Raw genomic sequence first — 23,812 nt, 5'->3', positions numbered from 1 at the left:
TGGGTTTCCCAATGCCATTTTACAGATTACTAGCTGTGGACAAGAAAAATGGATTACGAAGGGAGATTATCAAGAGAGCGCCGAGGAAAGTGGCTGACCAACTTTTCCAATATGCAGCTTTTCCTTTTATCTCCTTGTTGTGTCCACCGCTAGCCGGTGATAAAAGTAAGATATGCCTTAAACAGCTCCCTTTTAAACAATTGAAAGGCGACAGGAACCCATTCTATTCTGACACATTTCATTGTTTACTTTCTAATAACCACGCCCATTGCCAATCGCTATTTTTTTATTTTATTTAACCCCCTCTCTCCACTTCATCGTGCCTCTGTGGTGTGTGGCCATCACGCCTAGCCGCCTAGGAAACCGCGGGCCTACACAGGCTTGAAGTGCAAATGAGACAGGAATGAGCACCGAGGCCTATTAGTGGATCAGCTATACCTATGTTATGTCCATATAACTTCCCCTCCTCCCCCCTCACCGTACAAGAATTAGGAATTTAGAAGAAAAATTGTACATAGACAGAAAACGTCACAAATTAGATATGAGAAAAAAATTTGTCCTTGATGTTGAAATGAAGAACTGTAGATGCTGTACTTGCATACCAGAAGCAACAAATGGGTAATATTGTAACGCCCTCGAATTCCATGTACATTCCTCATCTATCCACACGACCGCTGCGTGTCACGTCACACACAAGAAATTTATATAGGTCGTGAGGGAAAACCCGCCTGCTGCGGGAAGCCTCCCCAAATCACACAACGAGTGGGGACTGTGGGGCAGCCTACCTCTTTGGCAGACTGTTAATGAAGGTGTGACTCTCCCATCTAGACGACCGCGGGTTCAGTTTCCGGCGGTCTGGATTAATTTCTCGTGTGTTTCGTGACTCGCAGATGTCTTGTGGATATCCGGGAAATGGGATCCGTGGCTTTAACTCACACTACAGCTTTGTTTTCCAATATGATTTTTCTGCACCCAGAAAAAAATAATGAAGTGATTTTTATTTTCAGCTACATAAATAATATTAATTATTCAAAGGATGGATGCATAATAAGTAAAGCTGTTTACAGAGAATGCAGCACATACTGCAGTAGCAATTAATATCATGGGTGAAACAAGCAATAATTACGCTTGGAAAGAGTACATTGTAACAGTAGTTTATTGCCATGCATTGATTAAATGTTGAAGAAGAACTCCCACTCAGCTCCGTCACCACAGCCACGGCATGCTCTCAGCCCATCACCACAGCTACGGCATACACTCAGCCGGTCAGTCCGTCACCACAGCCACGGCATGCACTCAGTCCGTCACCACAGCCTCGACATGCACTCAGCCCGTCACTACAGGGTTCCGGTACCGCCCCACGCTTATGCACGCAATCCACAGCCTTGACATGCTCTCAGCCCGTCAACACAACCATGGTATGCAGTCATCTCGTCAACACGAGGCCTCGGCACCTTTCCACAGCCATTCTTATTGTGTTAATCATTCGTCCTCTGCCCGTCGTCGCGGCGTGAGGGGTGCTCTTCGTCAGCAGGGGGCTGCCATGTAGACATTGCTGCCTCGTAGCTGGGCAGCCCGTCGCTGGAGGGGTCAAACACCTTCGTAGACGCCTCATCGCTGGCAGGGGTCGTGTAGAGGGGAGGGGGTAGTCCAGGGTTGTCTTGTACCACTTCCGGATACGCTGGAGGCTGTAGGTTTGCAGCATGTCGAATCGCAGCCTCCATTTCCAAGTACCCGGCAAAATTGGAGGGGCTATTATGGACGGGAGGGGTAGGCGGCGAGGGTGAGTCAAGGGATGAGGGCCACGTGCTGGAGTTGCGCCGGTTGAGTGACTGGGATGCGATTATGGGTGAAGAGAAGCTAGAAGCGTGGGAGTAGTAGGCCCGGCTGAGCTCGGAGGACAGGTTCACTGAGGAACGGGACAAGGGATCGTATGTGGTGGGGGTCGGCGGGGTGAGCTGACCTGGACTGGGAGGCGGGAACATGCTGGGGATGTGCAGCGGCGGAGGCCATGCCGGGAATGGGGCGTTGGGCATGGATGAACTGACAGAGTAAATGGGCGTCTGGTCTGGTTGATGCATTCTATATGGGTCTGGATTCTCGTCCACGCTTTTCTTGCACTTGAAAATCACCCTGACCATCACCCGGACGAGTATCCCCAGGGACACTGCAAGGAAGACCAATCTTACTATTATCATTAGTATTATCGTTACCATTATTAAATTTGCTATTATATAACAAATTTACTGTTACTACTACTACTACTTCTACTGTTATACACACTTATGACAAGACCCCAGTCGTAGAGGCCCACGACCATGAGTGGAATGACGACGAACAGCAGCACCACCATGTAGGAGATAACGACGCACCTCTTCGAGTAGCCCTCCAGCTCATCCTGCAACGAACATTCAGAGGCAGTGCGGTGATGTAGATTTATAGATAAATTTACATAGAGTTACGCAGATATTCACATCACACAGACCCTATGGTTCATACTAAATGGTCTGTCGTTAAATCTAAGTGGAATCCTATTAAATTCAGTGTTTAATGTCACCTAAACTCTGATTTCGACTTTAGTGAATATCAAGTTGAATGAAGTGGTTGTCGAGCTGGTTTTTAAATGAATCAGTCGCACTTCACTGGATCACTGAAGGTGGAGTTATTCCACTCTCGCGCTAGAACGTTGAAGAAAAAAAATGGTGTAGTCTGAATTTATTTGTTTACATTTCCGTTTTGTGCCATTATTTCTCGTTTGGAACGTGTCATCGATCAAAAACAATTTGGATTTGTCCATATTCGTAAAACCAGAGTATTTTGTAACATTCGAGCAGCTATCCACGGAGGTGAAATTTCTCAAATGAGATGAGAACAGCTTATTAAGGGATGAAAACCTTTCGTCGTAAGGTTTGTTGTGCAAGAATGAGGTCATATTTGTTGCCCTATGTTGAATACCTAATTTTGCAATGTCCTCTGCGTGGTGGGGAGATCAAAACTGTACCGCATATTCTCAATGAGGTCTGACTAAACTGTTGTATAGCGGAAGTAGTATACCTCTTTATTCTTGAATGAGACGTTTATCTCAATGAAGCCCAGCATCCTGTTCACTTTGTTTGCTGCGTCAATGAATTGTGAGAATTTGAGATTTTATACTATTTCTACACCCAGGTCCTTGGCACACTGAACGCTTTTGAATTCAACGCCATGCATTTCACAATCGAAACTTATTTTTTGTACCAATTTGAGGAACCTCTGGCTCTTATCCGTATTAAGAGCATCTCCCCCATCTATCGGACCAACTTGAGATTTTATGCAAATCTTCTTGGAGGCTTTTTCGGTCTTCGTCAGCGAGGACCGAATTAGTGTCGTCAGCAAATGTACTAAAGAGGTTATTGAGTCCAACGTCAACGTCACTGATGTAAATTATAAACACTTGGCCAATAATTGAGCCTTGTGGACACCGCTCGTGACTTGCTTATTGCTAATATAGATAGAATAGATAGAGAGATAGGTAGGTAAATAGCTAGCTAGATAGATACAGATAGATAGATAGATAGGTAGGTAGATAGATGGATATAGAGATTATCATACATTTACATGCATTTAAGTGTCGTTCAGAAGGATATCAGTGTTAGACTTGGTCATAAGGCATAATAAACATGGATCGATGTGAAGACAAACACACACTGAAGTGTATATTATCATGAGATAGGACGAGACTTCAGAACAACAACAAAAACAAAGGGAAAGTTCAGCACAACAACAGGTAAAATCGAACAACAAAAACAAGCACTAACAAACAAAAACAGCTGCAGGGAGATGTTGGTTACTAGGTATACTACTTATTAATTGAATAAATGCTTACTGCAGTATAACGTCGACGTAGAATGATGGAAGTAGTAGTAGTAGCAGTAGTAGTAGTAGTAGCAGCAGCCATGTGAAACAGACAAAAGAGATGCTTCCGACACAACCGCTGGCCTCCTACACGCTGACGGACGCAGACGTAGAAGATACAGGTGCACTGGTCAAGATTCGGCCGCTACATGACTCTACAAAGGTGGTGGTGGCCGAGTCAGGGCAGTAAGTGAGGCAGTAGGTAGTCTGGCTTGCAGTAAGGTGGAGGTGGGGAGATGAGCGGTAAGTTCGGGTGATGAAGCTTGGGGTTGGGGTTGCAGGTAGTGAGTCCAGGTGAAATGGGGTGAAGGTTGCTACAGGTGGATGAGAGGTGGGAAGGTGGTGGTGGTGGTTGTGGTGTTGTTACGAGCAGGGAGATGGAGATGTGAAACGGCGGTGGTAGTGTTGTTGTTGTTGGTGGTGGTGATTAGGCCCTCTTGTCACATTATCCAGTTAAAGTGGGGTGAATCTTGTAACGGTAGACTGAGAGATGGAAAGGTGGTGGTGATGGTGGTGGCGAGTCCTGCTCGCAGCAGAAGGTTTAGAACGTCTCGGTATGAAGAACGTTTTCTACTGACGAAGGGGTACCGTAATCACTGAGCCTCTCTGTCACGTGGGGAAGAGGGGGAAGAGCGGATAAGGGTTGTCTTATCTCTGTGCAAGACCTGCGAGTGATAGTGTATTTCACCACAGCCTGATCACGAGTTGGACTCACAATCGCCAGCAACTTGAACTCTGGGTACTGCCAGGACCTCACACACCCCATCCCCCTTGGTCAAGGGGGAACAGTAACCACTCTAAGGGCCGCTTTCACAGTCACTGTTTTGATCGTTACCAATGGCACCGATCGCCGCTATAGTATTTCCACATGAAACTGGCCAATGGGGTAGTGGCGGCTGCAGACGAAGCCACTACCCTATCGGCCAGTTTAACGTGGAAATATTATAGCGGCCATCGCCGCCATTGGTAACGATCAAAACAAACAAAAGTGACTGAAAGCGGTCCTAGGCTAGTCAGCGGGAAAAACCCTGCTAAAGCAGGGCTCGAACCTCTGCCTACCACGCCTCGAAGCCTGGTAGCGCAGCTCTTTAACCGATTGAGCTATCGGAACGGAGTGTGTGTGTGTGTGTGTGTGTGTGTGTGTCCATCTGTCTATATGTCTGTCCATCTGTATGTTTGTCTTAACCGATTGAGACATAAGAGTTCCCAGTATATAATGGTGCACCGGACTCATCTCTTGGTCATTGCACAAGTACTAAACCCACTCCTTAATGCGTGACGTCACTGTCTTGTGATGTTGAGGAAACAATCAGTATCACGAGAGTTCATGAATGGAATTTTTCACATGTGGGTATGTAAGGGTGACTTCTCTGCATGGTATAAAGGTCATCCTAAGGAGCACAACCAAAGATAATTTGCTATTCCATTTGGTCCGTCGTCTCAGACGCTTCAAGGTCTCACAACGAACATTACAAAAGGTTCAGAAGCCTTATCAAGCCATCACTGTATAGGCTCATAAAACTACCCTAAAAACTAACACAATCTCTACGAAAGCCTTACCGAATGTGGATGTGCAAGCCCAGAAATATTCGTAAATATGGGCGTAGGGTTCTTCTTAGCACAGGTAGGGAAAGAAAAGTCGTTCGATTATTGAATAGGCGTTTTCAGTAATGTCACCGTCAAGTCAAACGGTCGCATACAAAACAGCATTTTTATAACCAGCTCTGCTCCGGGATTTAAGTCATAGCCACGAATTAGAGTCGGACAACGCTGCCTAGCGGTCAAAAAGATGCGAAATGTCATCAGAGAACGCAGCATCTTCTCTTCTTTCCCTTGCCTTATGTCATTTTCAGGTTGCTTTTTAATGTGAAATGACAAGAAAATAGATATTTCTTTATACAACACCAACTTTCTGGGTCTCAAAGAGCATCATATTCTATATTATATTCTTCAAAATATTCCTACGGGAACTCGACTGCAGTGGTACTACTCGCTGATTGGTCGATGAAAAGTGTTTGCTCGCGTTTGCTGGCGAGAGGCTTTTGGGCAAACATATCCCGTAGCACGTTTGACCCTGTTCCCATCTATCTGCATTCGTTTGACTTGTCGGTGACACTACTGAAAACGCCTAATACTAGACGAAATGAAACATCTCTTAATACTGTGAAAAGGCTTCAAAAAAGGCCGTGAGAGATACGCAAAAAATAAAACTGTCACAGTAAGAAAAATGAAGAGTTGACCACTGAGCTGGACCATTAATAAACCTGTTCCAGTACAAATACTTAAGTCAATCATCAGATTATATAACTGCCCCTCAGCTGATAAGTGTGCAACCGATAACGTGTACGTGTGACCACCTCCCTCCCTAGCCATGCACACCTCAAGCCTGATTGACGAACAAAGAAACATTAGATCAACAAGCGGGAGGAAAGGGTTGAGATGTGGAATGATGAGAGATAAGTGTGTGTGTAATTCACCACGGCCTGAACACGCGTTGGACTCGCAATCACCAGCAATCGCCAGCAAGACTCTTTAGATCGATGGATACTGCCAGGACCTTACACAACATACACCCCATCCCCCTTGCTCATTGAATTGTAGCAGCCACTTTTTGTTCCATTCCTGTAGCATGGTGATGTCTTCTTGTGGGAAATCCACGGTCAAGGGGTTAAAGTAAATTGGTCTAACCTTTTATCTTTTTTATCCCCTTCTGATTGCAGCACCCAACTCTCGAACCTTGACATGTGGCGACCTCGTCAGGATTGGGTCAACTGCTAATCGGAAGGGTTGGCTTGTTAAGTCGCCTTCGCGCGCCACTTGCTGTCTGCGGCCTTGAAGCATATTTCCAAAGTCTCTTATGGTTCAGCATAAGGAGAAATTAGGACCAATCAGCGCGTGCGGTGAGGCGGGGGTGCTGGGGGGGACTGACCAGGCCGCCACCTACAAGTAAAGAAAATGGAATTGACGGGTTCCTTTGGTACGTGACATATGCTACTACGTATTTGTGTGTGTGTGTGTGTGTGTGTGTGTGTGTGTGTGTGTGTGTGTGTGTGTGTGTGTGTGTGTGTGTGTGTGTGTTCGGGTGATGAAGCTTAGGGTAGGGGTTGCAGGTAAAGAGTCCAGGTGAAATGGGGTGAAGGTTGCTACAGGTGGATGAGAGGTGGTAAGGTGGTGGTTGTGTTGTTATTACGAGCAGGGAGATGGAGATATGAAATGGCGGTGGTAGTGTTTGTGGCGGTGGTGATTAGGACCTCTTGTCACTATTATCCAGCTAAAGTGGGGTGAATCTTGTAACGGTAGATTGAGAGATAGAAAGGTAGTGGTGGTGGTGTAAGTCCTGCTCGCAGCAGAAGGTTGCCTATGCAACAAATCCCAACAAAGAAAAGTTGCTTAATACGCAAGACACAAACAAGTTAAGTTAAACCCGAACACTGACCAAAAGTGGTAAAGATACTCACAACCAAACAATAATATAAACACCGGCACCGCAAACGAAGAGAAACCTTGACACCAATGACAACATTAGTGGATGAAGTTCAACTTGAGGAACAAAGAAAATTGGACTTTGCGTCCTACCAATCCACTCGCACAACCGAACGGTCGACATGCAACATGGTGGAAAGGCAAACCTTGCTTCCGGACCTCGGACAACAACGGCGCGCTACAGGCGACTTAACGACCATTCACTCCTAGAAAAACTAGTACCTTGAATCCTGGCGAGGTCGCCACTCGTGTAAGGGCGGCAGATAGGGCGAGAGAGCCACGTTCTCGGTATCTATTCCCCCAAGGAGTGGAATGCAAACAACACTTGTAGGACAACTAGTGTATTTGAACCACAAACACACACGACAGACAAATGTACATATAACTCCCCCGGCCCGTACCGTCGCTTAGCTAGCTTGAATCATTCCCCATAAACACTAGCTTTGCTAAGACGTACCTGGGAACTCTGGTTTGTACTAACAAAAGATGGCAAAAGGAGAAGACTGAAGAACTGAAGGGTAGCCCACGCCGTTCGACTTCCCAGGGAACGAGCAGCAGACAGAAGAGCGATGGTACCGGTGTGGAGTCTGGCTGTGTTCTCCCCGTAGACGCGCTGGCTGGGTAAGAGGCAACTTCTCATCGGCTTCAATGAAGCAACCGGCTGAAGCTCTGAAGCACCCTCGAATCCGGTAGAAGGAAACGATCGGTCGGCCGGCCGCCGAGGGCAATCTAACTAGCCGACACTCCCTCACACGCGCTGAGGCCAATGAAACAAGCACTCTGTTCGTTCAGGAGGCATGGAAAAGTGATTGCCTTGACACGTGGCATGCACTCAGCCCGTCACCACAGGGTCCCGGCACCGCCCCACACTCATGCTCGCAACCCACAGCCTCGACATGCACTCAGCCCGTCGCCTCAGCCATGGCATGCACTCAACTCGTCACCACGAGGCCTCGGCACCTTTCCACAGCCATTCTTATTATGCTAATCATTCGTTCTCTGCCCGTCGTCGCGGCTTGAAAGGTTCTCCTCGTCAGCAGGGGGCTGCCATGTGGAAATTGCTGCCTCGTAGCTGGGCAGTCCGTCGCTGGAGGGGCCGAACACCTTCGCAGACGCCTCATCGGTGGCAGGGGTCGTGTAGAGGGGAGGAGGGAGATCAGGGCTGTCTTGTACTACTTCCGGATACGCTGGAGGCTGTAGGTTTGCAGCATGTCGCCTCGCAGCCTCCACATCCAAGTACCCGGTAAAATTGAGGGGAGTGTTTTGGACGGCAGGGATCGGCTCCGAAGGTAAGTTGAGGGATGAGGGCCACGTGCTGGAGTTGGAGTTGTGCCGGTCCAGTGACTGGGATGCGATTATGGGTGAAGAGAAGCTAGAACCGTGGGAGTAGTAGGCCCGGCTGAGCTGGGAGGACAGGCTCACTGAGGACCGGGACAAGGGAACATTTGTGGTGGGGGTGGGCGGGGTGAGCTGGGCAGGACTGGGCGGCGGGGACATACTGGGGATGTGCAGGGTCGGCGGCGGCCTTGTCGGGAGTGGAGCGTGGGGTATGGATGGACTGATGGAGCTTATGGAAGTCTGGTCAGGCTGATTCATTCTACCTGAGCCGGGATTCCAATCCTCGCTCTTCTTATACTTGAAAAACGCCATTGTAATCAACGGGAAGCATAACCCCACGAACACTGCAAGGAAGACCATTGTTTGAGCTGGCGTTACTTTAAATATATATATATATATATATATATATATATATATATATATATATATATATATATATATATATATATATATATATATATATATATATATATATATATATATATATATATATACACATTATATGAACTTTTCTCTCAAACTTTCTGTAAAAACTCCACTCTGAACGATTCTGGGCATATTCCTCCTACTCATCCCCCCTCTGATTCATTTATGCCTATTATCAAGATTCTTAGGAATGATGTTTTCTATGCCCTCGCTGGCCTCAACTCTCAGAAGGTTTATGGACCTGGTGGAGTGCCTCCTATTGTCCTTAAGAGCTGTGCTTCCGTGCTGACACCATGCCTGGTCAAACTCTTTCGCCCCTGCCTATAAACATCTACTTTTCCTTCCTGCTGGAAGTACGCATTCATACAGACTGGGCCAAAGAAGGGTGACCGTTCCAATCCCTCTAAAAACCGCCCTATAGCTTTACTTTCCTGTCTATCAAAAGTCTTTGAACCAATCCTTAACCGGAAGATTCAAAACCACCTTTCCACTTCTGACCTTCTATCTGATCGCCAGTATGGGATCCACATGCCCGTAGTCTATAGCCGGAGTTGGTGTTGACGGGACTATACAGGTGATAGGTAATAGGCCTCGAATCAGTCTCACACAATTGTCGCCGGCTTGACACAAAGTCAGTCTACCGATATCCCATGATTTTGCATAGGCACTTATTACCAAGAACATTTTATCTGCCTCTTCAAGCCACTATTTATTGTCTCTGATAGACGAAGCTACGGAGCACAGTTAAGTTACTTAAAAAAATATCCTAATATTTGTCCTTCTGCACAGGTACTGACAACGCAGTATGCTTACTGTGCCGATGTGACTATGAACAAGTACAAGTACAAAAGCTGCCATAAAATTGTTGTTCGTCTTAATAAACTGAAGCCATGAAGAAAGAAAAAAATCTACGAGGCTTGACAATTCTTAGGCCATGAAAACGAACTCTTACAGGAAAAACATTGGTCTGTGTTTTTGCCCCAAAGCTGACGTCTGTGTTTGCTGCAGAGACTGCGTGTAATACCCGAAGAGGTTAAAGCAAATTTCCTGTAACTAATAGGCGAGGCATGCAAGTGTTCTGTGGAAGTCTGACTTTTCTCCAGATAACTTTAATCGACGGAACTTCCGTTTAGTTTTTAAATCCCGACACATGAACGACAGTCAGGGTCAGCTGAGAGAGTAAATATAAAGGCTTTTGATACAACCACCTCGGCATCTTATCGTGTGTCTTATACTATTCTTTTAATTTTCTTAACACACCTTCAACTATTTTTCTTACTATTACTATCATTTTTATTCTTTTAATTATTGCTATTTTTTCATTACTATTATCAATACCATTATTATTAATGCTACTAGAATTTTACTACTACTACTACTACTACTACTACTACTACTACTATTGTTATACACACTTATGCTGAGAGCCCATTTGTAGAGGCCCGTGACAAAGAGCGGAATGACGACGAACAGCATCACCATCCCATAAGAGACATTAGCGCAGGTTCTTGAGCAGCCTTCCAGCCCATTCTGCGACGAACATTCAGTCAGTGCGGTGATGTAGATGGATGGATAGAGAGAAAGACAGATAAATAGATAGATAGATAAAAGATTATTCCCATTTATATAATTTCATACATTCGTGTCATTCAGAGGGATATCAGAGCTAGATTTGCTCATTAACCCGGTAGCTGCAGGGATCATGTTTCTTAAAGGCCCCTCCAAGCGAGAAAAATGAGAAAAAAACACCCCTCACACAAACCGTTTCATAATATACATCAAAGCATTTGCGATCAGATTATGTATCATCTATATTGGGGGGATTATATCATGGCACAAATTTGGCCCGTCGCTGGTACACGGTAAAGCCACAAATTTGGCCCGTCGCTGGTACACGGTAAAGCCACAAATTTGGCCCGTCGCTGGTACACGGTAAAGCCACAAATTTGGCCCGTCGCTGGTACACGGTAAAGCCACAAATTTGGCCTGTCGCTGGTACACGGTAAAGCCACAAATTTGGCCCGTCGCTGCTACCGGGTTAAGCAGAATAAACATGGATCGAGGTGAAAACAAACACACAAGTGGATATTGTCATGACAAAGGGCGAGAATGTAAGACTTCAGGGCAGGGACAAGAAAAACAACGTAGAAACAATGCCAATAACAGTGCATAACAATACCAAGAATAAAAAACCGGAATGACAACAACAACGACAAGACAACAACAAAGCAGGAAATTCCAACAAGTGTCAATATCTTCAACAACAATAACAACAACAACAACATGTAGGTAACTAGGTATACTTAGTAATATCATAAATGCTTACTTCAGTAAATCCACGCATAGCGGCTGGTTGTAGTAGTAGCAGTAGTAGTCCAGTGAAACCGACACAAGAGATGCTCCCGACACTACCACCGCCCTCCTATACGCTGACGCACGCTGACGGAGGTGGACTGGTCAGTGTTCGGCCGCTACATGACTCGACAAAGGTGGTGGTGGCCTAGTCAGGGTAGTATGTGAGGCAGTAGGTAGTCTGGCTTGCAGTAAGGTGGAGGTGGGGAGATGAGCGGTCCAGGTAAAGCGAAGTAGTAGTAGTGGTGGGTGTGGTGGTGGTCGTGGTAGTGGTGAGTCCTGCTCGCAGCATAAACTTTAGAACGTCTCGGTGGGAAGCGCATTTTCAACTGACGAAAGGGTACCGTAATCACTGAGCGTTTCTGTCACGTGGTGAAGAGGGGGATGGGCGGATAAGAGTTGTCTTATCTCTATGCAAGACCCGCTTGCGATAGTGTGTTTGTGTGTGTGTGTGTGTGTTTCACTGTCCATCTCTCTGTCTATTTGTCTGTCCATCTCTAATTCTATCTGTCTGTCCATCTGTCTATCTCTGTCTGTCCATCTGTATGTTGTCTTAACCGATTGAGACAAGTGCTCCCATTAATGGTGCACCGGACTTATCTCTCAGTCATTGCATAAGCACTGAACTCTCTCCTTGATGCGTGACGTCACTTACCATGATCTCGTGATGTTGAGGAAACAGTCTGTATCACATTATGTCATGAATGGAATTTCCCGCATGAGGCTATGCAGGGTGATCTTTGCATGGTTTGTCATCCCAAGGAGCACAACTAAATAATTCGCTAGTCCAGTGGGTCCGTCCTCTCAGGCGCTTTCACAACAAACATTCCAAAAGGCCACAAAGGAGATGAATTAGGGTCTCATGCGTCTTATATCATGTTCATGGTGCAGAATCCTTGTCAAATAAATTATATAGGTCGTGGGGGGATGTAGTGACCCGCCTAGTGCAGGAAGCCTCCCAAACTCACACTACGAGTGGGGTACCTCTTTGGCCGACTGGTTAAGGGGTGACTTTCCCATCTAGCCACAGAGTAACTTTGTGCATCTAGCCGATCGCGCGTTCAATTCCCGGCGGTCTGAATTATTTTCTCGTGTGTTTTCGTAACTCGCAGATGTCTTGTGGATGTCTGGGAAATTAATCCGCGGCGTTACAAAGTTACATCTCACAGGTAACATAAATCCTCTCACTGTCAATATCAACTACTACCGGTACGGTGAAAAAATATTCTAAACCTGAGGGTGTCACTACAGTGGGGGTGATTTTTTTTCTTTTTCATTGTTGTTTCTCCTCTGAATAATCTATTTTTTTCAGTGTTGATGCGGTATTATTTGAGTGATTCATTACTTTCACTTGCACCTTTTCAAATTGGAAACGCGTATCAGATTTTTTTCTTTAATTGTAGAAGTGCGCGCTGGAACATTCTCTCTGTGAAGGGAAAGTCACGGGAAAGTCACTCTCCACTCTGGCAATGGCTTGTTCTGACTCAGCTTTGACTCACAGTTGCAACATTTTCTGGAATATGATTTTTCTGCACCCAGGAAAACAATGATCAATTTATTTTATTTTTATTTTCAGCTATATAAATAGTGTTACCTAATTATTCAAAGGACGGATACATACTACATAGACGTGTTTGCAGAGAATGCACAACATACTGCAGTAACAACATCATGGGTGTAGGATGCAAAAATTATAAGTAAGGGAAGAGTACATTGGAACAGCCGTGTATTGCCGTGCATTGATTATATGTAGAAGACGAACTGGCACTTATCCCCGTTCACACATGGCAAGGACACCACAGCCATGCACCACTCCACAGCCATGTACCACTCCACAGCCATGCACCACTCCACAGCCATGCACCACTCCACAGCCATGCACCACTCCACAGCCATGTACCACTCCACAGCCATGCACCACTCCACAGCCATGCACCACTCCACAGCCATGCACCACTCCACAGCCATGTACCACTCCACAGCTATGCAACACTTCACAGCAAAGCACCACTCCACAGTCATGCATCACTCCACAGCAAAGCGCCATTCCACAACCAAGCACGACTCCACACTCACCGTCTTGGTACCTTTCTACAGCCATTCTTCTTGTGTTAATCATTCGTCCTCTGCCCGTCGTCGCGGCTTGAAGGGAGCTCTTCGTCGACAGGAGGCTGCCATGTGGACATTGCCGCCTCGTAGCTGGGCAGCCCGTCGCTGGAGGGGCCGAACACCTTCGCAGACGCTTCATCAGTGGCAGGAGTCGTGTACAGAGGAAGGGATAGTCCAATGCTGTCTCGTACCTCTTCTAGATACAATGGAGGCTGGAGGTTTGCAGCATGTCGCCTCGCAGCCTCCGCATCCACGTTTGAGACAAAATTGAAGGGCGGCGGCTGCCCTGTGAGAGGTGGGGCTTGGGGTATGGATGAACTGACGGAGTTTATGGGCATCTGGTAAGGTTGATTCATTCTGTTTGAGCCGTGATTCCCTTCCACCCTGTTCACCCTCTTGTACAACGCTGAGATCCCCATGTATAAGACTGGCATCACGAGCACTGCAAGGAAGACCATTGTTTGAGCTTGCGTCACCTCATATATACACACACACACACACACACACACACACGCAGGGGATTACTTCTCCCACTTTATGTCGCCAAACCCGGGGTTCCTTCGGGTATGCAGGCACCCTTCCCACCCTGAGTACCCAATCTATCCATTTTTCCCAAACCATACGCCCTGTGGATGTCTCCTCCTCCACTCAGGATTGTCTCGTACAGAAACAACCCGGTGAGCAGGGTCCACTTCCAGGCAGCGTGCCACGTGCCCGTATAGCCGGAGTTGGCGTTGACGGGACTAGGCAGGTATTAGGTAATAGGCCTCGAATAAGACACAAAGTCAGCCCAGCGATATCCCATGATTCTGCATAGGCACTTGCTACCAAGGGCATTGAGGGCCTTATGGGATTGAAGCAAATTTCGTGCGATTAATAGGAGAGGCAGACACAATGTTCCGTGGGAGTGTGACTTTACTTGACGGAGATTCACTTTAGTTTCGAAATCCCGACACATGAACGGCAGTCAAGGTCAGCTGAGAGAGTAAATTAAAGGCTGTTGCTACAACCAGCTCGCTATCTTATTGTGTGTCTTATATTCTTTAACTTTCTTGACTTAACACACCTTCAACTATTATTATTATTATTACTATCATTCTTCTTATTTTTTTATAACTTCTATTATTACCACTACTATTATCAATACCATTATTGTTATACTTATTAAAAGACAATTTTACTAATGCTACTACTTATACTAATACTAATACTATTACTATACTCCTTCTACTTCTACTGTTCTACGCACCCATGACGAAACCCAATATCTCGCTGCCCAGAAGGAAGGCTGCAAGGACGGCGATAAAATACACCACGTAGAAGAGGAACTCCAAGCACTTGCATGTGAAGCGCTCCAGCTCATCCTGAGACAAACATTCAGAGTCAGTGCGGGGATGTAGATAGGTAGATATATAGATACATACATAGAAAGAGATAGAGATAAAGATATAAGATTATTCTCATTTGTATATTTATACATGTTGTTCAGAAGGATACCAGTGTTAGGTTTGCTCATTATGCAGAATGAACATGGATTGAGGTGAAGACAAACACACTCTTAAGAATACATTATCACGAGATAGGGCGAGAATGTAGGACTTCAGGGCAGGAACAAGAAGAAAAACAAAGTAGAAACAATGAAAATAACAATGACAGTATCAAGCATAACAAACAGAAAAAACAACAACAACTATACAACACCAAAACAAAGCAGAAAACTCCAGCAAGTGTCAATATCTTCAACAACAACAATATGTAGGTAATTAGGTATACTTAGTAATAGTATAAATGCTTACTTCAGTAAATTCACGCATAGTGGTGGTGGTAGTAGTAGTAGTAGTAGTAGTAGTAGTAGTAGTAGTAGTTGTAGTAGTAGTAGTAGAAGTCCAGTGAAACCGACACAAGAGATGCTTCCGACACTACCGCCACCCTCCTACAAGCTGAGGGTTTCAGACGGAGGAGATACAGGTGTGGTCAAGGTTCGGCCGCTACAGGACTCGACAAAGGTGGTGGTGGCCGAGTCAGGGCAGTGAGGGAAGCAGTAGGTACTCTGGCTTGCAGTAAGGTGAAGGTGGGGAGATGAGCGATCCAGGTAGAGCGAAGTGGTAGATTAGTAGTGGTGGTGGTGGAGGCGGTCGGCGAAGTGGAGGTGGATTGGTTCTAAGTTCGGGTGACGAAGCTTGGGGTAGGGTGTCTAGGTGAGGTGGGGGTGAAGGTTGCTACAGGTGGATGAGAGGTGGGAAGGTGGTGGTGGTGGTAGTACAAGAAGGGAGATGGAGATGTTAAATGGCGGTGGTAGTGTTGTTGTTGTTGGTGGTGGTGGTGTTTAGGCCTTCTTGGTATACTACTATCTAGCTAAAGTGGGGTGAATCTTATCTTGTAACAGTCGACTGGAGAATAGAAAAGTGGCTGTAGTGGTGCCTCCTTGCAGCAGAAGGTTTGAAACGTTCGGTGTGAAGAGCGTTTTCTACTGACGAAAGGGCACTGTAATCACTGAGCCTATCTGTTACGTGTGGAAGAGGGGGAGGAGCGAATTTGGGTTGTCTTATCTTTATGTAAGACCTGCTTGCGATAGTGTGTGTGTGTGTGTGTGTGTGTGTGTGTGTGTGTGTCGATTACCAAGGGTCTGATCACGTGCTGCACTAGTTACTTTCAGCCAGTTTACGCTCTCCGAAAGAGCTTTAAGGTTCATTGTAAAGGATATATGGTACTGCTGGGCGCGCGGACACACACACACACACACACACACACAAACACACTGAAGATACAAGTATTTCTTTCGTTGACTTAACATGGTGTCGACTTTCTATGAGGTGACGGTACAGCAGCATTGCCACCCTGCTGTCTAATGCTGTCTAAAATGCTTTTAATCTTTTATCTAATCTTTACTTCTTTGTCTAATCACCGTTGTTATTAATCTACTTATTTTAATCTTCTCTGCGGCCCATAGCTCCGGTGAAGGCTCTTGTTGGCGCTAGTCGTCAGTCACAGTTCGTTAGGGGCACAATCAATCAATCAGTCAATCAATATAGTCATACCCCGTGGAGAGCGTTGCTTCGCTCACCCTATGACGCCGAAGCCATGGACGTGACGCAGAAAATTCTCCAGTTCTTGCCGTTTCTACACTCCCGTTTGGCAACACTCACATTCTCCTCCCTCCCACGTCTTTGCTTGTCCTCAACATTACATTGTTCACCCTTTTTACCAGTGACCTCCCTATTTCTCCTTGACCTTTAGTTTGAGTCATACACCCTCCTTATGTGACAGAGATGAGCACCGAGGACACGCGCAGCGACAACGTATGCCCCAAACTATACCTAATTTTGGATTCGCATAATTATGTCCAAGTCACCTCGATGAATACGCTTTATCCATTCTTCCACACCCAACACTCCCCTCAGAGGAGTGTGTGGGGAGTGTGGGTGGGGTCACGCTCTACGCTGCGGTAATGGCTTGTGCAGACTCAGCTTTGACTCCCAGTTGCAGCTTTTTTTTGCAATATGATTTTTCTGCACACAGGAAAACAATGATCAAGTTAATTGATTTTTATTTTCAGCTACATAAATAATGCAAATTATTTAAATGACGAACGCATAATACAAAAAACTGTTTACAGGGAGTGCGGCACATATTCACACAACATCACGGGAGTAGGAAGCAATAATTATAAGTTTTGGGAAAAGTACATTGGAACAGCGGTGTATTGCCTTGCACTGATTAAATGTAGAAGACGAACTGGCACTAAACACCGTCCAAGCGTTCCACTCCACAGCCATGCACCACTCCACAGCCATGCACCACTCCACAGCCATGCACCACTCCACAGCCATGTACCACTCCACAGCCATGCACCACTCCACAGCCATGCACCACTCCACAGCCATGCACCACTCCACAGCCATGCACCACTCCACAGCCATGTACCACTCCACAGCCATGCACCACTCCACAGCCATGCACCACTCCACAGCCATGTACCACCCACAGCCATGCACCACCCACAGCCATGTACCACCCACAGCCATGTACCACCCACAGCCATGCACCACCCACAGCCATGTACCACCCACAGCCATGTACCACCCACAGCCATGCACCACCCACAGCCATGCACCACCCACAGCCATGCACCACCCACAGCCATGCACCACTCCACAGCCATGCACCACTCCACAGCCATGCACCACTCCACAGCCATGCACCACTCCACAGCCATGCACCACTCCACAGCCATGCACCACTCCACACCCATGGCATGCACTCAGCCCGTCACCACAGCCATGGCATGCACTCAGCCCATCACCCCAGCCATGGCATGCACTCAGCCCGTCACCACAGCCATGGCATGCACTCATCCCGTCACCCCAGCCATGGCATGCACTCAGCCCGTCACCACAGCCATGGCATGCACTCAGCCCGTCACCACAGCCATGGCATGCACTCAGCCCGTCACCACAGCCATGGCATGCACTCAGCCCGTCACCCCAGCCATGGCATGCACTCAGCCCGTCACCACAGCCATGGCATGCACTCAGCCCGTCACCACAGCCATGGCATGCACTCAGCCCGTCACCACAGCCATGGCATGCACTCAGCCCGTCACCCCAGCCATGGCATGCACTCAGCCCGTCACCCCAGCCATGGCATGCACTCAGCCCGTCACCACAGCCATGGCATGCACTCAGCCCATCACCCCAGCCATGGCATGCACTCAGCCCGTCACCACAGCCATGGCATGCACTCAGCCCGTCACCACAGCCATGGCATGCACTCAGCCCGTCACCCCAGCCATGGCATGCACTCAGCCCGTCACCACAGCCATGGCATGCACTCAGCCCATCACCCCAGCCATGGCATGCACTCAGCCCGTCACCACAGCCATGGCATGCACTCAGCCCGTCACCCCAGCCATGGCATGCACTCAGCCCGTCACCACAGCCATGGCATGCACTCAGTCCGTCACCACAGCCATGGCATGCACTCAACCCGTCACCACAGCCATGGCATGCACTCAGCCCGTCACCACAGCCATGGCATGCACTCATCCCGTCACCACAGCCATGGCATGCACTCAGCCCGTCACCACAGCCATGGCATGCACTCAACCCGTCACCACAGCCATGGCATGCACTCAGCCCGTCACCACAGCCATGGCATGCACTCAGCCCGTCACCACAGCCATGGCATGCACTCAGCCCGTCACCACAGCCACGGCATGCACTCAGCCCGTCACCACAGCCATGGCATGCACTCAGTCTTTCACCACAGCCATGGCATGCACTCAGCCCGTCACCACAGCCATGGCATGCACTCAGCCCGTCACCCCAGCCATGGCATGCACTCAGCCCGTCACCACAGCCATGGCATGCACTCAGCCCGTCACCACAGCCATGGCATGCACTCAGCCCGTCACCACAGCCATGGCATGCACTCAGCCCGTCACCACAGCCATGGCATGCACTCAGCCCGTCACCACAGCCATGGCATGCACTCATCCCGTCACCACAGCCATGGCATGCACTCAGCCCGTCACCACAGCCATGGCATGCACTCAGCCCGTCACCCCAGCCATGGCATGCACTCAGCCCGTCACCCCAGCCATGGCATGCACTCATCCCGTCACCACAGCCATGGCATGCACTCAGCCCGTCACCACAGCCATGGCATGCACTCAGCCCGTCACCACAGCCATGGCATGCACTCATCCCGTCACCACAGCCATGGCATGCACTCACCCCGTCACCACAGCCATGGCATGCACTCAGCCCGTCACCCCAGCCATGGCATGCACTCATCCCGTCACCACAGCCATGGCATGCACTCATCCCATCACCACAGCCATGGCATGCACTCATCCCGTCACCACAGCCATGGCATGCACTCATCCCGTCACCACAGCCATGGCATGCACTCAGCCCGTCACCCCAGCCATGGCATGCACTCATCCCGTCACCACAGCCATGGCATGCACTCATCCCATCACCACAGCCATGGCATGCACTCAACCCGTCACCACAGCCATGGCATGCACTCACCCCGTCACCACAGCCATGGCATGCACTCAGCCCGTCACCCCAGCCATGGCATGCACTCACCCCGTCACCACAGCCATGGCATGCACTCAGCCCGTCACCCCAGCCATGGCATGCACTCAGCCCGTAACCCCAGCCATGGCATGCACTCACCCCGTCACCACAGCCATGGCATGCATTCAGCCCGTCACCCCAGCCATGGCATGCACTCACCCCGTCACCACAGCCACGGCATGCACTCAGCCCGTCACCCCAGCCACGGCATGCACTCAGCCCGTCACCACAGCCATGGCATGCACTCAGCTCGTCACCCCAGCCATGGCATGCACTCAGCCCGTCACCCCAGCCACGGCATGCACTCAGCCCGTCACCCCAGCCATGGCATGCACTCAGCTCGTCACCCCAGCCATGGCATGCACTCAGCCCGTCACCCCAGCCACGGCATGCACTCAGCCCGTCACCCCAGCCATGGCATGCACTCAGCTCGTCACCCCAGCCACGGCATGCACTCAGCTCGTCACCCCAGCCATGGCATGCACTCAGCCCGTCACCCCAGCCACGGCATGCACTCAGCCCGTCACCACAGCCATGGCATGCACTCAGCTCGTCACCCCAGCCATGGCATGCACTCAGCCCGTCACCCCAGCCATGGCATGCACTCACCCCGTCACCACAGCCACGGCATGCACTCAGCCCGTCACCCCAGCCACGGCATGCACTCAGCCCGTCACCCCAGCCATGGCATGCACTCAGCTCGTCACCCCAGCCACGGCTTGCACTCAGCCCGTCACCCCAGCCACGGCATGCACTCATCCCGTCACCACAGCCACGGCATGCACTCAGCTCGTCACCCCAGCCATGGCATGCACTCAGCCCGTCACCACAGCCACGGCATGCACTCAGCTCGTCACCCCAGCCATGGCATGCACTCAGCTCGTCACCCCAGCCATGGCATGCACTCAGCTCGTCACCCCAGCCATGGCATGCACTCAGCTCGTCACCCCAGCCATGGCATGCACTCAGCTCGTCACCCCAGCCATGGCATGCACTCAGCTCGTCACCACAGCCATGGTATGCACTCAGCTCGTCACCACAGCCATGGCATGCACTCAGCCCGTCACCACAGCCATGGCATGCACTCAGCCCGTCACCACAGCCATGGCATGCACTCAGCCCGTCACCACAGCCATGGCATGCACTCAGCTCGTCACCACAGCCATGGCATGCACTCAGCTCGTCACCACAGCCATGGCATGCACTCAGCTCGTCACCACAGCCATGGCATGCACTCAGCCCGTCACCACAGCCATGGCATGCACTCAGCTCGTCACCACAGCCATGGCATGCACTCAGCCCGTCACCACAGCCATGGCATGCACTCAGCCCGTCACCACAGCCATGGCATGCACTCATCCCGTCACCACAGCCATGGCATGCACTCATCCCGTCACCACAGCCATGGCATGCACTCAACCCGTCACCCCAGCCATGGCATGCACTCATCCCGTCACCACACCCATGGCATGCACTCAGCCCGTCACCACAGCCATGGCATGCACTCATCCCGTCACCACAGCCATGGCATGCACTCATCCCGTCACCACAGCCATGGCATGCACTCATCCCGTCACCACAGCCATGGCATGCACTCAGCCCGTCACCCCAGCCACGGCATGCACTCAGCCCGTCACCACAGCCATGGCATGCACTCAGCCCGTCACCACAGCCATGGCATGCACTCAGCCCGTCACCACAGCCATGGCATGCACTCAGCCCGTCACCACAGCCATGGCATGCACTCAGCTCGTCACCACAGCCATGGCATGCACTCAGCCCGTCACCACAGCCATGGCATGCACTCAGCCCGTCACCACAGCCATGGCATGCACTCAGCCCGTCACCACAGCCATGGCATGCACTCAGCCCGTCACCACAGCCATGGCATGCACTCAGCCCGTCACCACAGCCATGGCATGCACTCAGCCCGTCACCACAGCCATGGCATGCACTCAGCCCGTCACCACAGCCATGGCATGCACTCAGCCCGTCACCACAGCCATGGCATGCACTCAGCCCGTCACCACAGCCATGGCATGCACTCAGCCCGTCACCACAGCCATGGCATGCACTCAGCCCGTCACCACAGCCATGGCATGCACTCAGCCCGTCACCACAGCCATGGCATGCACTCAGCCCGTCACCACACCCATGGCATGCACTCAGCCCGTCACCACACCCATGGCATGCACTCAGCCCGTCACCACAGCCATGGCATGCACCCAGCCCGTCACCACAGCCATGGCATGCACTCAGCCCGTCACCACAGCCATGGCATGCACTCAGCCCGTCACCACAGCCATGGCATGCACTCATCCCGTCACCACAGCCATGGCATGCACTCAGCCCGTCACCACAGCCATGGCATGCACTCAGCCCGTCACCACAGCCATGGCATGCACTCAGCCCGTCACCACAGCCATGGCACGCACTCAGCCCGTCACCACAGCCATGGCATGCACTCAATCTTTCACCACAGGGTACCGGCACCGCCATGTACGCAACCCACAGCCTCGACATGCACTCAGTATGTCACCTCAGCCATGGTATGCACTCTCCTCGTCACCTCGAGGCCTCGGCACCTTTCCACAGCCATTCTTATTGTGTTAATCATTCGTCCTCTGCCCGTCGTCGTGGCGTGAGGGGTGCTCTTCGTCAACAGGGGGCTGCCATGTAGACACTGCCACCTCGTAGCTGGGCAGCCCGTCGCTGGAGGAGCCGAACACCTTCGTAGACGCCTCATCGCTGGCAAGGGTCGTGTAGAGGGGAGGGGGTAGTCCAGGGCTGTCTTGTACCACTTCCGGATACGCTGGAGGTTGGAGGTTTGCAGCATGTCGCCTCGCAGCCTCCACATCCACGTACCCGGCAACATTGGAGGGACTGTTATGGACGGGATGGATAGGCGCCGAGGGTGAGTAGAGGGAGGAGGGCCACGTGCTGGAGTTAGAGCCGCGTCGGTTGAGTGACTGGGGTGCGATGAAGGGTGAAGGGAAGCTAGAGGCGTGGGAGGCCTGGTTGAGTTGCGAGGACAGGCTCACTGAGGACAGGGATTGGGGATCGTTTGTGGTGGGGGTAGGCGGGGTGAGCTGGCCTGGACGGGGGAGGTGCAGCGGTGGCGGAGGCCTTGTTGTGAATGTGGCGTGAGGTATGGATGAACTGACGGAGTTTATGGGCGTCTGGTCTGGTTGATTCATTCTGTTTGGCCCGGGACTCCATTCCACGCTGTTCTTACACTTGAATATTGCCTTGGTCATCAACGGGAAGAGTATCCCCAGAACTACTGCAAGGAAAATCATTGTTTGAGCTTGCGTCACCTAATACATACATACATACATACATACATACATATATATATATATATATATATATATATATATATATATATATATATATATATATATATATATATATATATATATATATGTTCATACGCCGGGGGTTACTTTCCCCAACCTATGATGCCAAACCCGCGGGTTCCTCCCGGCATCAGGCACCCTTCCCATCCTGAGTACCTCTTGGGAAGATCTATCGACTTGCTCAAGTCATAAACTCTGTGGGCGTTCCCTTAGCCTCCTCCACTCGGGATTGTCTCGTACAGAAACAACCCGGTGAGAAGGGTCGACTTCTGGGTAGCGTGCCACATGCCCGTACAGTCGGAGTTGGCGTTGACGGGACTATGGAGGTATCTGGTTATAGGCCTCACGCAATAGTCGCCGGCTTGACACAAAGTCAGTCCAGCGATATTCCATGATTCTGCGTAGGCACTTATTACCTAGGGCATTTAATCTATCTCTTCAAGCCACTATTCATTGTCTCTGTCTCATAGCCATAGACTAAGCTAGGGAGCACAAGCGACTTAGAGATCCGGATCTTTGTCCTGCACAAGTACTGACAACGCCATATGCCTACTCAGCCGATGTGACTGTGAAACATACGGGGCTGAACAAGTACAAAAGCTGCCATAAAATGGTTGTTCAACTTAATAAACTGAAGCAAGAAGAAAAGGGAAAAAATTTACCAGATTTGCCAATATTTAGGCCATGAAAACAAACTCTTCCAGGACAAACATTGGTTTGTTTTTGCCCCAAGTCTGACGTGTGTGTGTGTGTGTGTGTGTGTGT

The 23,812-nt window shown here is 49.7% G+C and overlaps 2 protein-coding genes across 2 annotated transcripts; one reads left to right on the top strand and one right to left on the bottom strand.

Annotated features, from left to right (window-relative positions):
- Positions 1-13,043: 13,043 nt before the first annotated feature.
- On the bottom strand, positions 13,044-16,214 carry LOC126981285 (uncharacterized). The gene is made up of 3 exons (XM_050832187.1): positions 15,399-16,214; positions 14,852-14,966; positions 13,044-14,044 (listed from the first exon to the last, which is right to left on the bottom strand). The coding sequence occupies exons 1-3, from the start codon at positions 15,414-15,416 to the stop codon at positions 13,605-13,607; spliced, it is 573 nt and encodes a 190-aa protein (XP_050688144.1). The 5' UTR covers positions 15,417-16,214; the 3' UTR covers positions 13,044-13,604.
- LOC126981162 (ice-structuring glycoprotein-like) lies at positions 15,510-22,301 on the top strand. The gene is made up of 5 exons (XM_050831879.1): positions 15,510-15,570; positions 17,429-17,661; positions 19,818-20,240; positions 20,328-20,705; positions 22,284-22,301. Exons 1-5 carry the CDS (start codon positions 15,510-15,512, stop codon positions 22,299-22,301), a joined length of 1,113 nt encoding a protein of 370 aa, XP_050687836.1.
- Positions 22,302-23,812: the final 1,511 nt, after the last annotated feature.

The sequence above is a fragment of the Eriocheir sinensis genome, chromosome 47, assembly GCF_024679095.1.
Source record: "Eriocheir sinensis breed Jianghai 21 chromosome 47, ASM2467909v1, whole genome shotgun sequence".
Lineage (NCBI taxonomy): Eukaryota > Metazoa > Arthropoda > Malacostraca > Decapoda > Varunidae > Eriocheir > Eriocheir sinensis.
The sequence above is the reverse complement of the archived record's forward strand: the minus strand, read 5'-3'. Positions and strand labels throughout refer to the sequence as shown.

Excerpts from the sequence above, each read along its gene's own strand:
- LOC126981285 (XM_050832187.1), bottom strand. Across the intron at positions 14,045-14,851 it reads GATATTGGGTTTCGTCATGG|TGCTCGTGATGCCAGTCTTA; the intron begins GTGCGTAGAACA and ends TCTTCCTTGCAG.
- LOC126981162 (XM_050831879.1), top strand. The coding sequence starts at position 15,510 with ATGCTTCCGACACTACCGCCACCCTCCTACAAGCTGAGGGTTTCAGAC. Across the intron at positions 15,571-17,428 it reads TTCAGACGGAGGAGATACAG|CCATGTACCACTCCACAGCC; the intron begins GTGTGGTCAAGG and ends ACCACTCCACAG. Across the intron at positions 17,662-19,817 it reads CATGCACCACCCACAGCCAT|CCCGTCACCCCAGCCATGGC; the intron begins GTACCACCCACA and ends GCATGCATTCAG.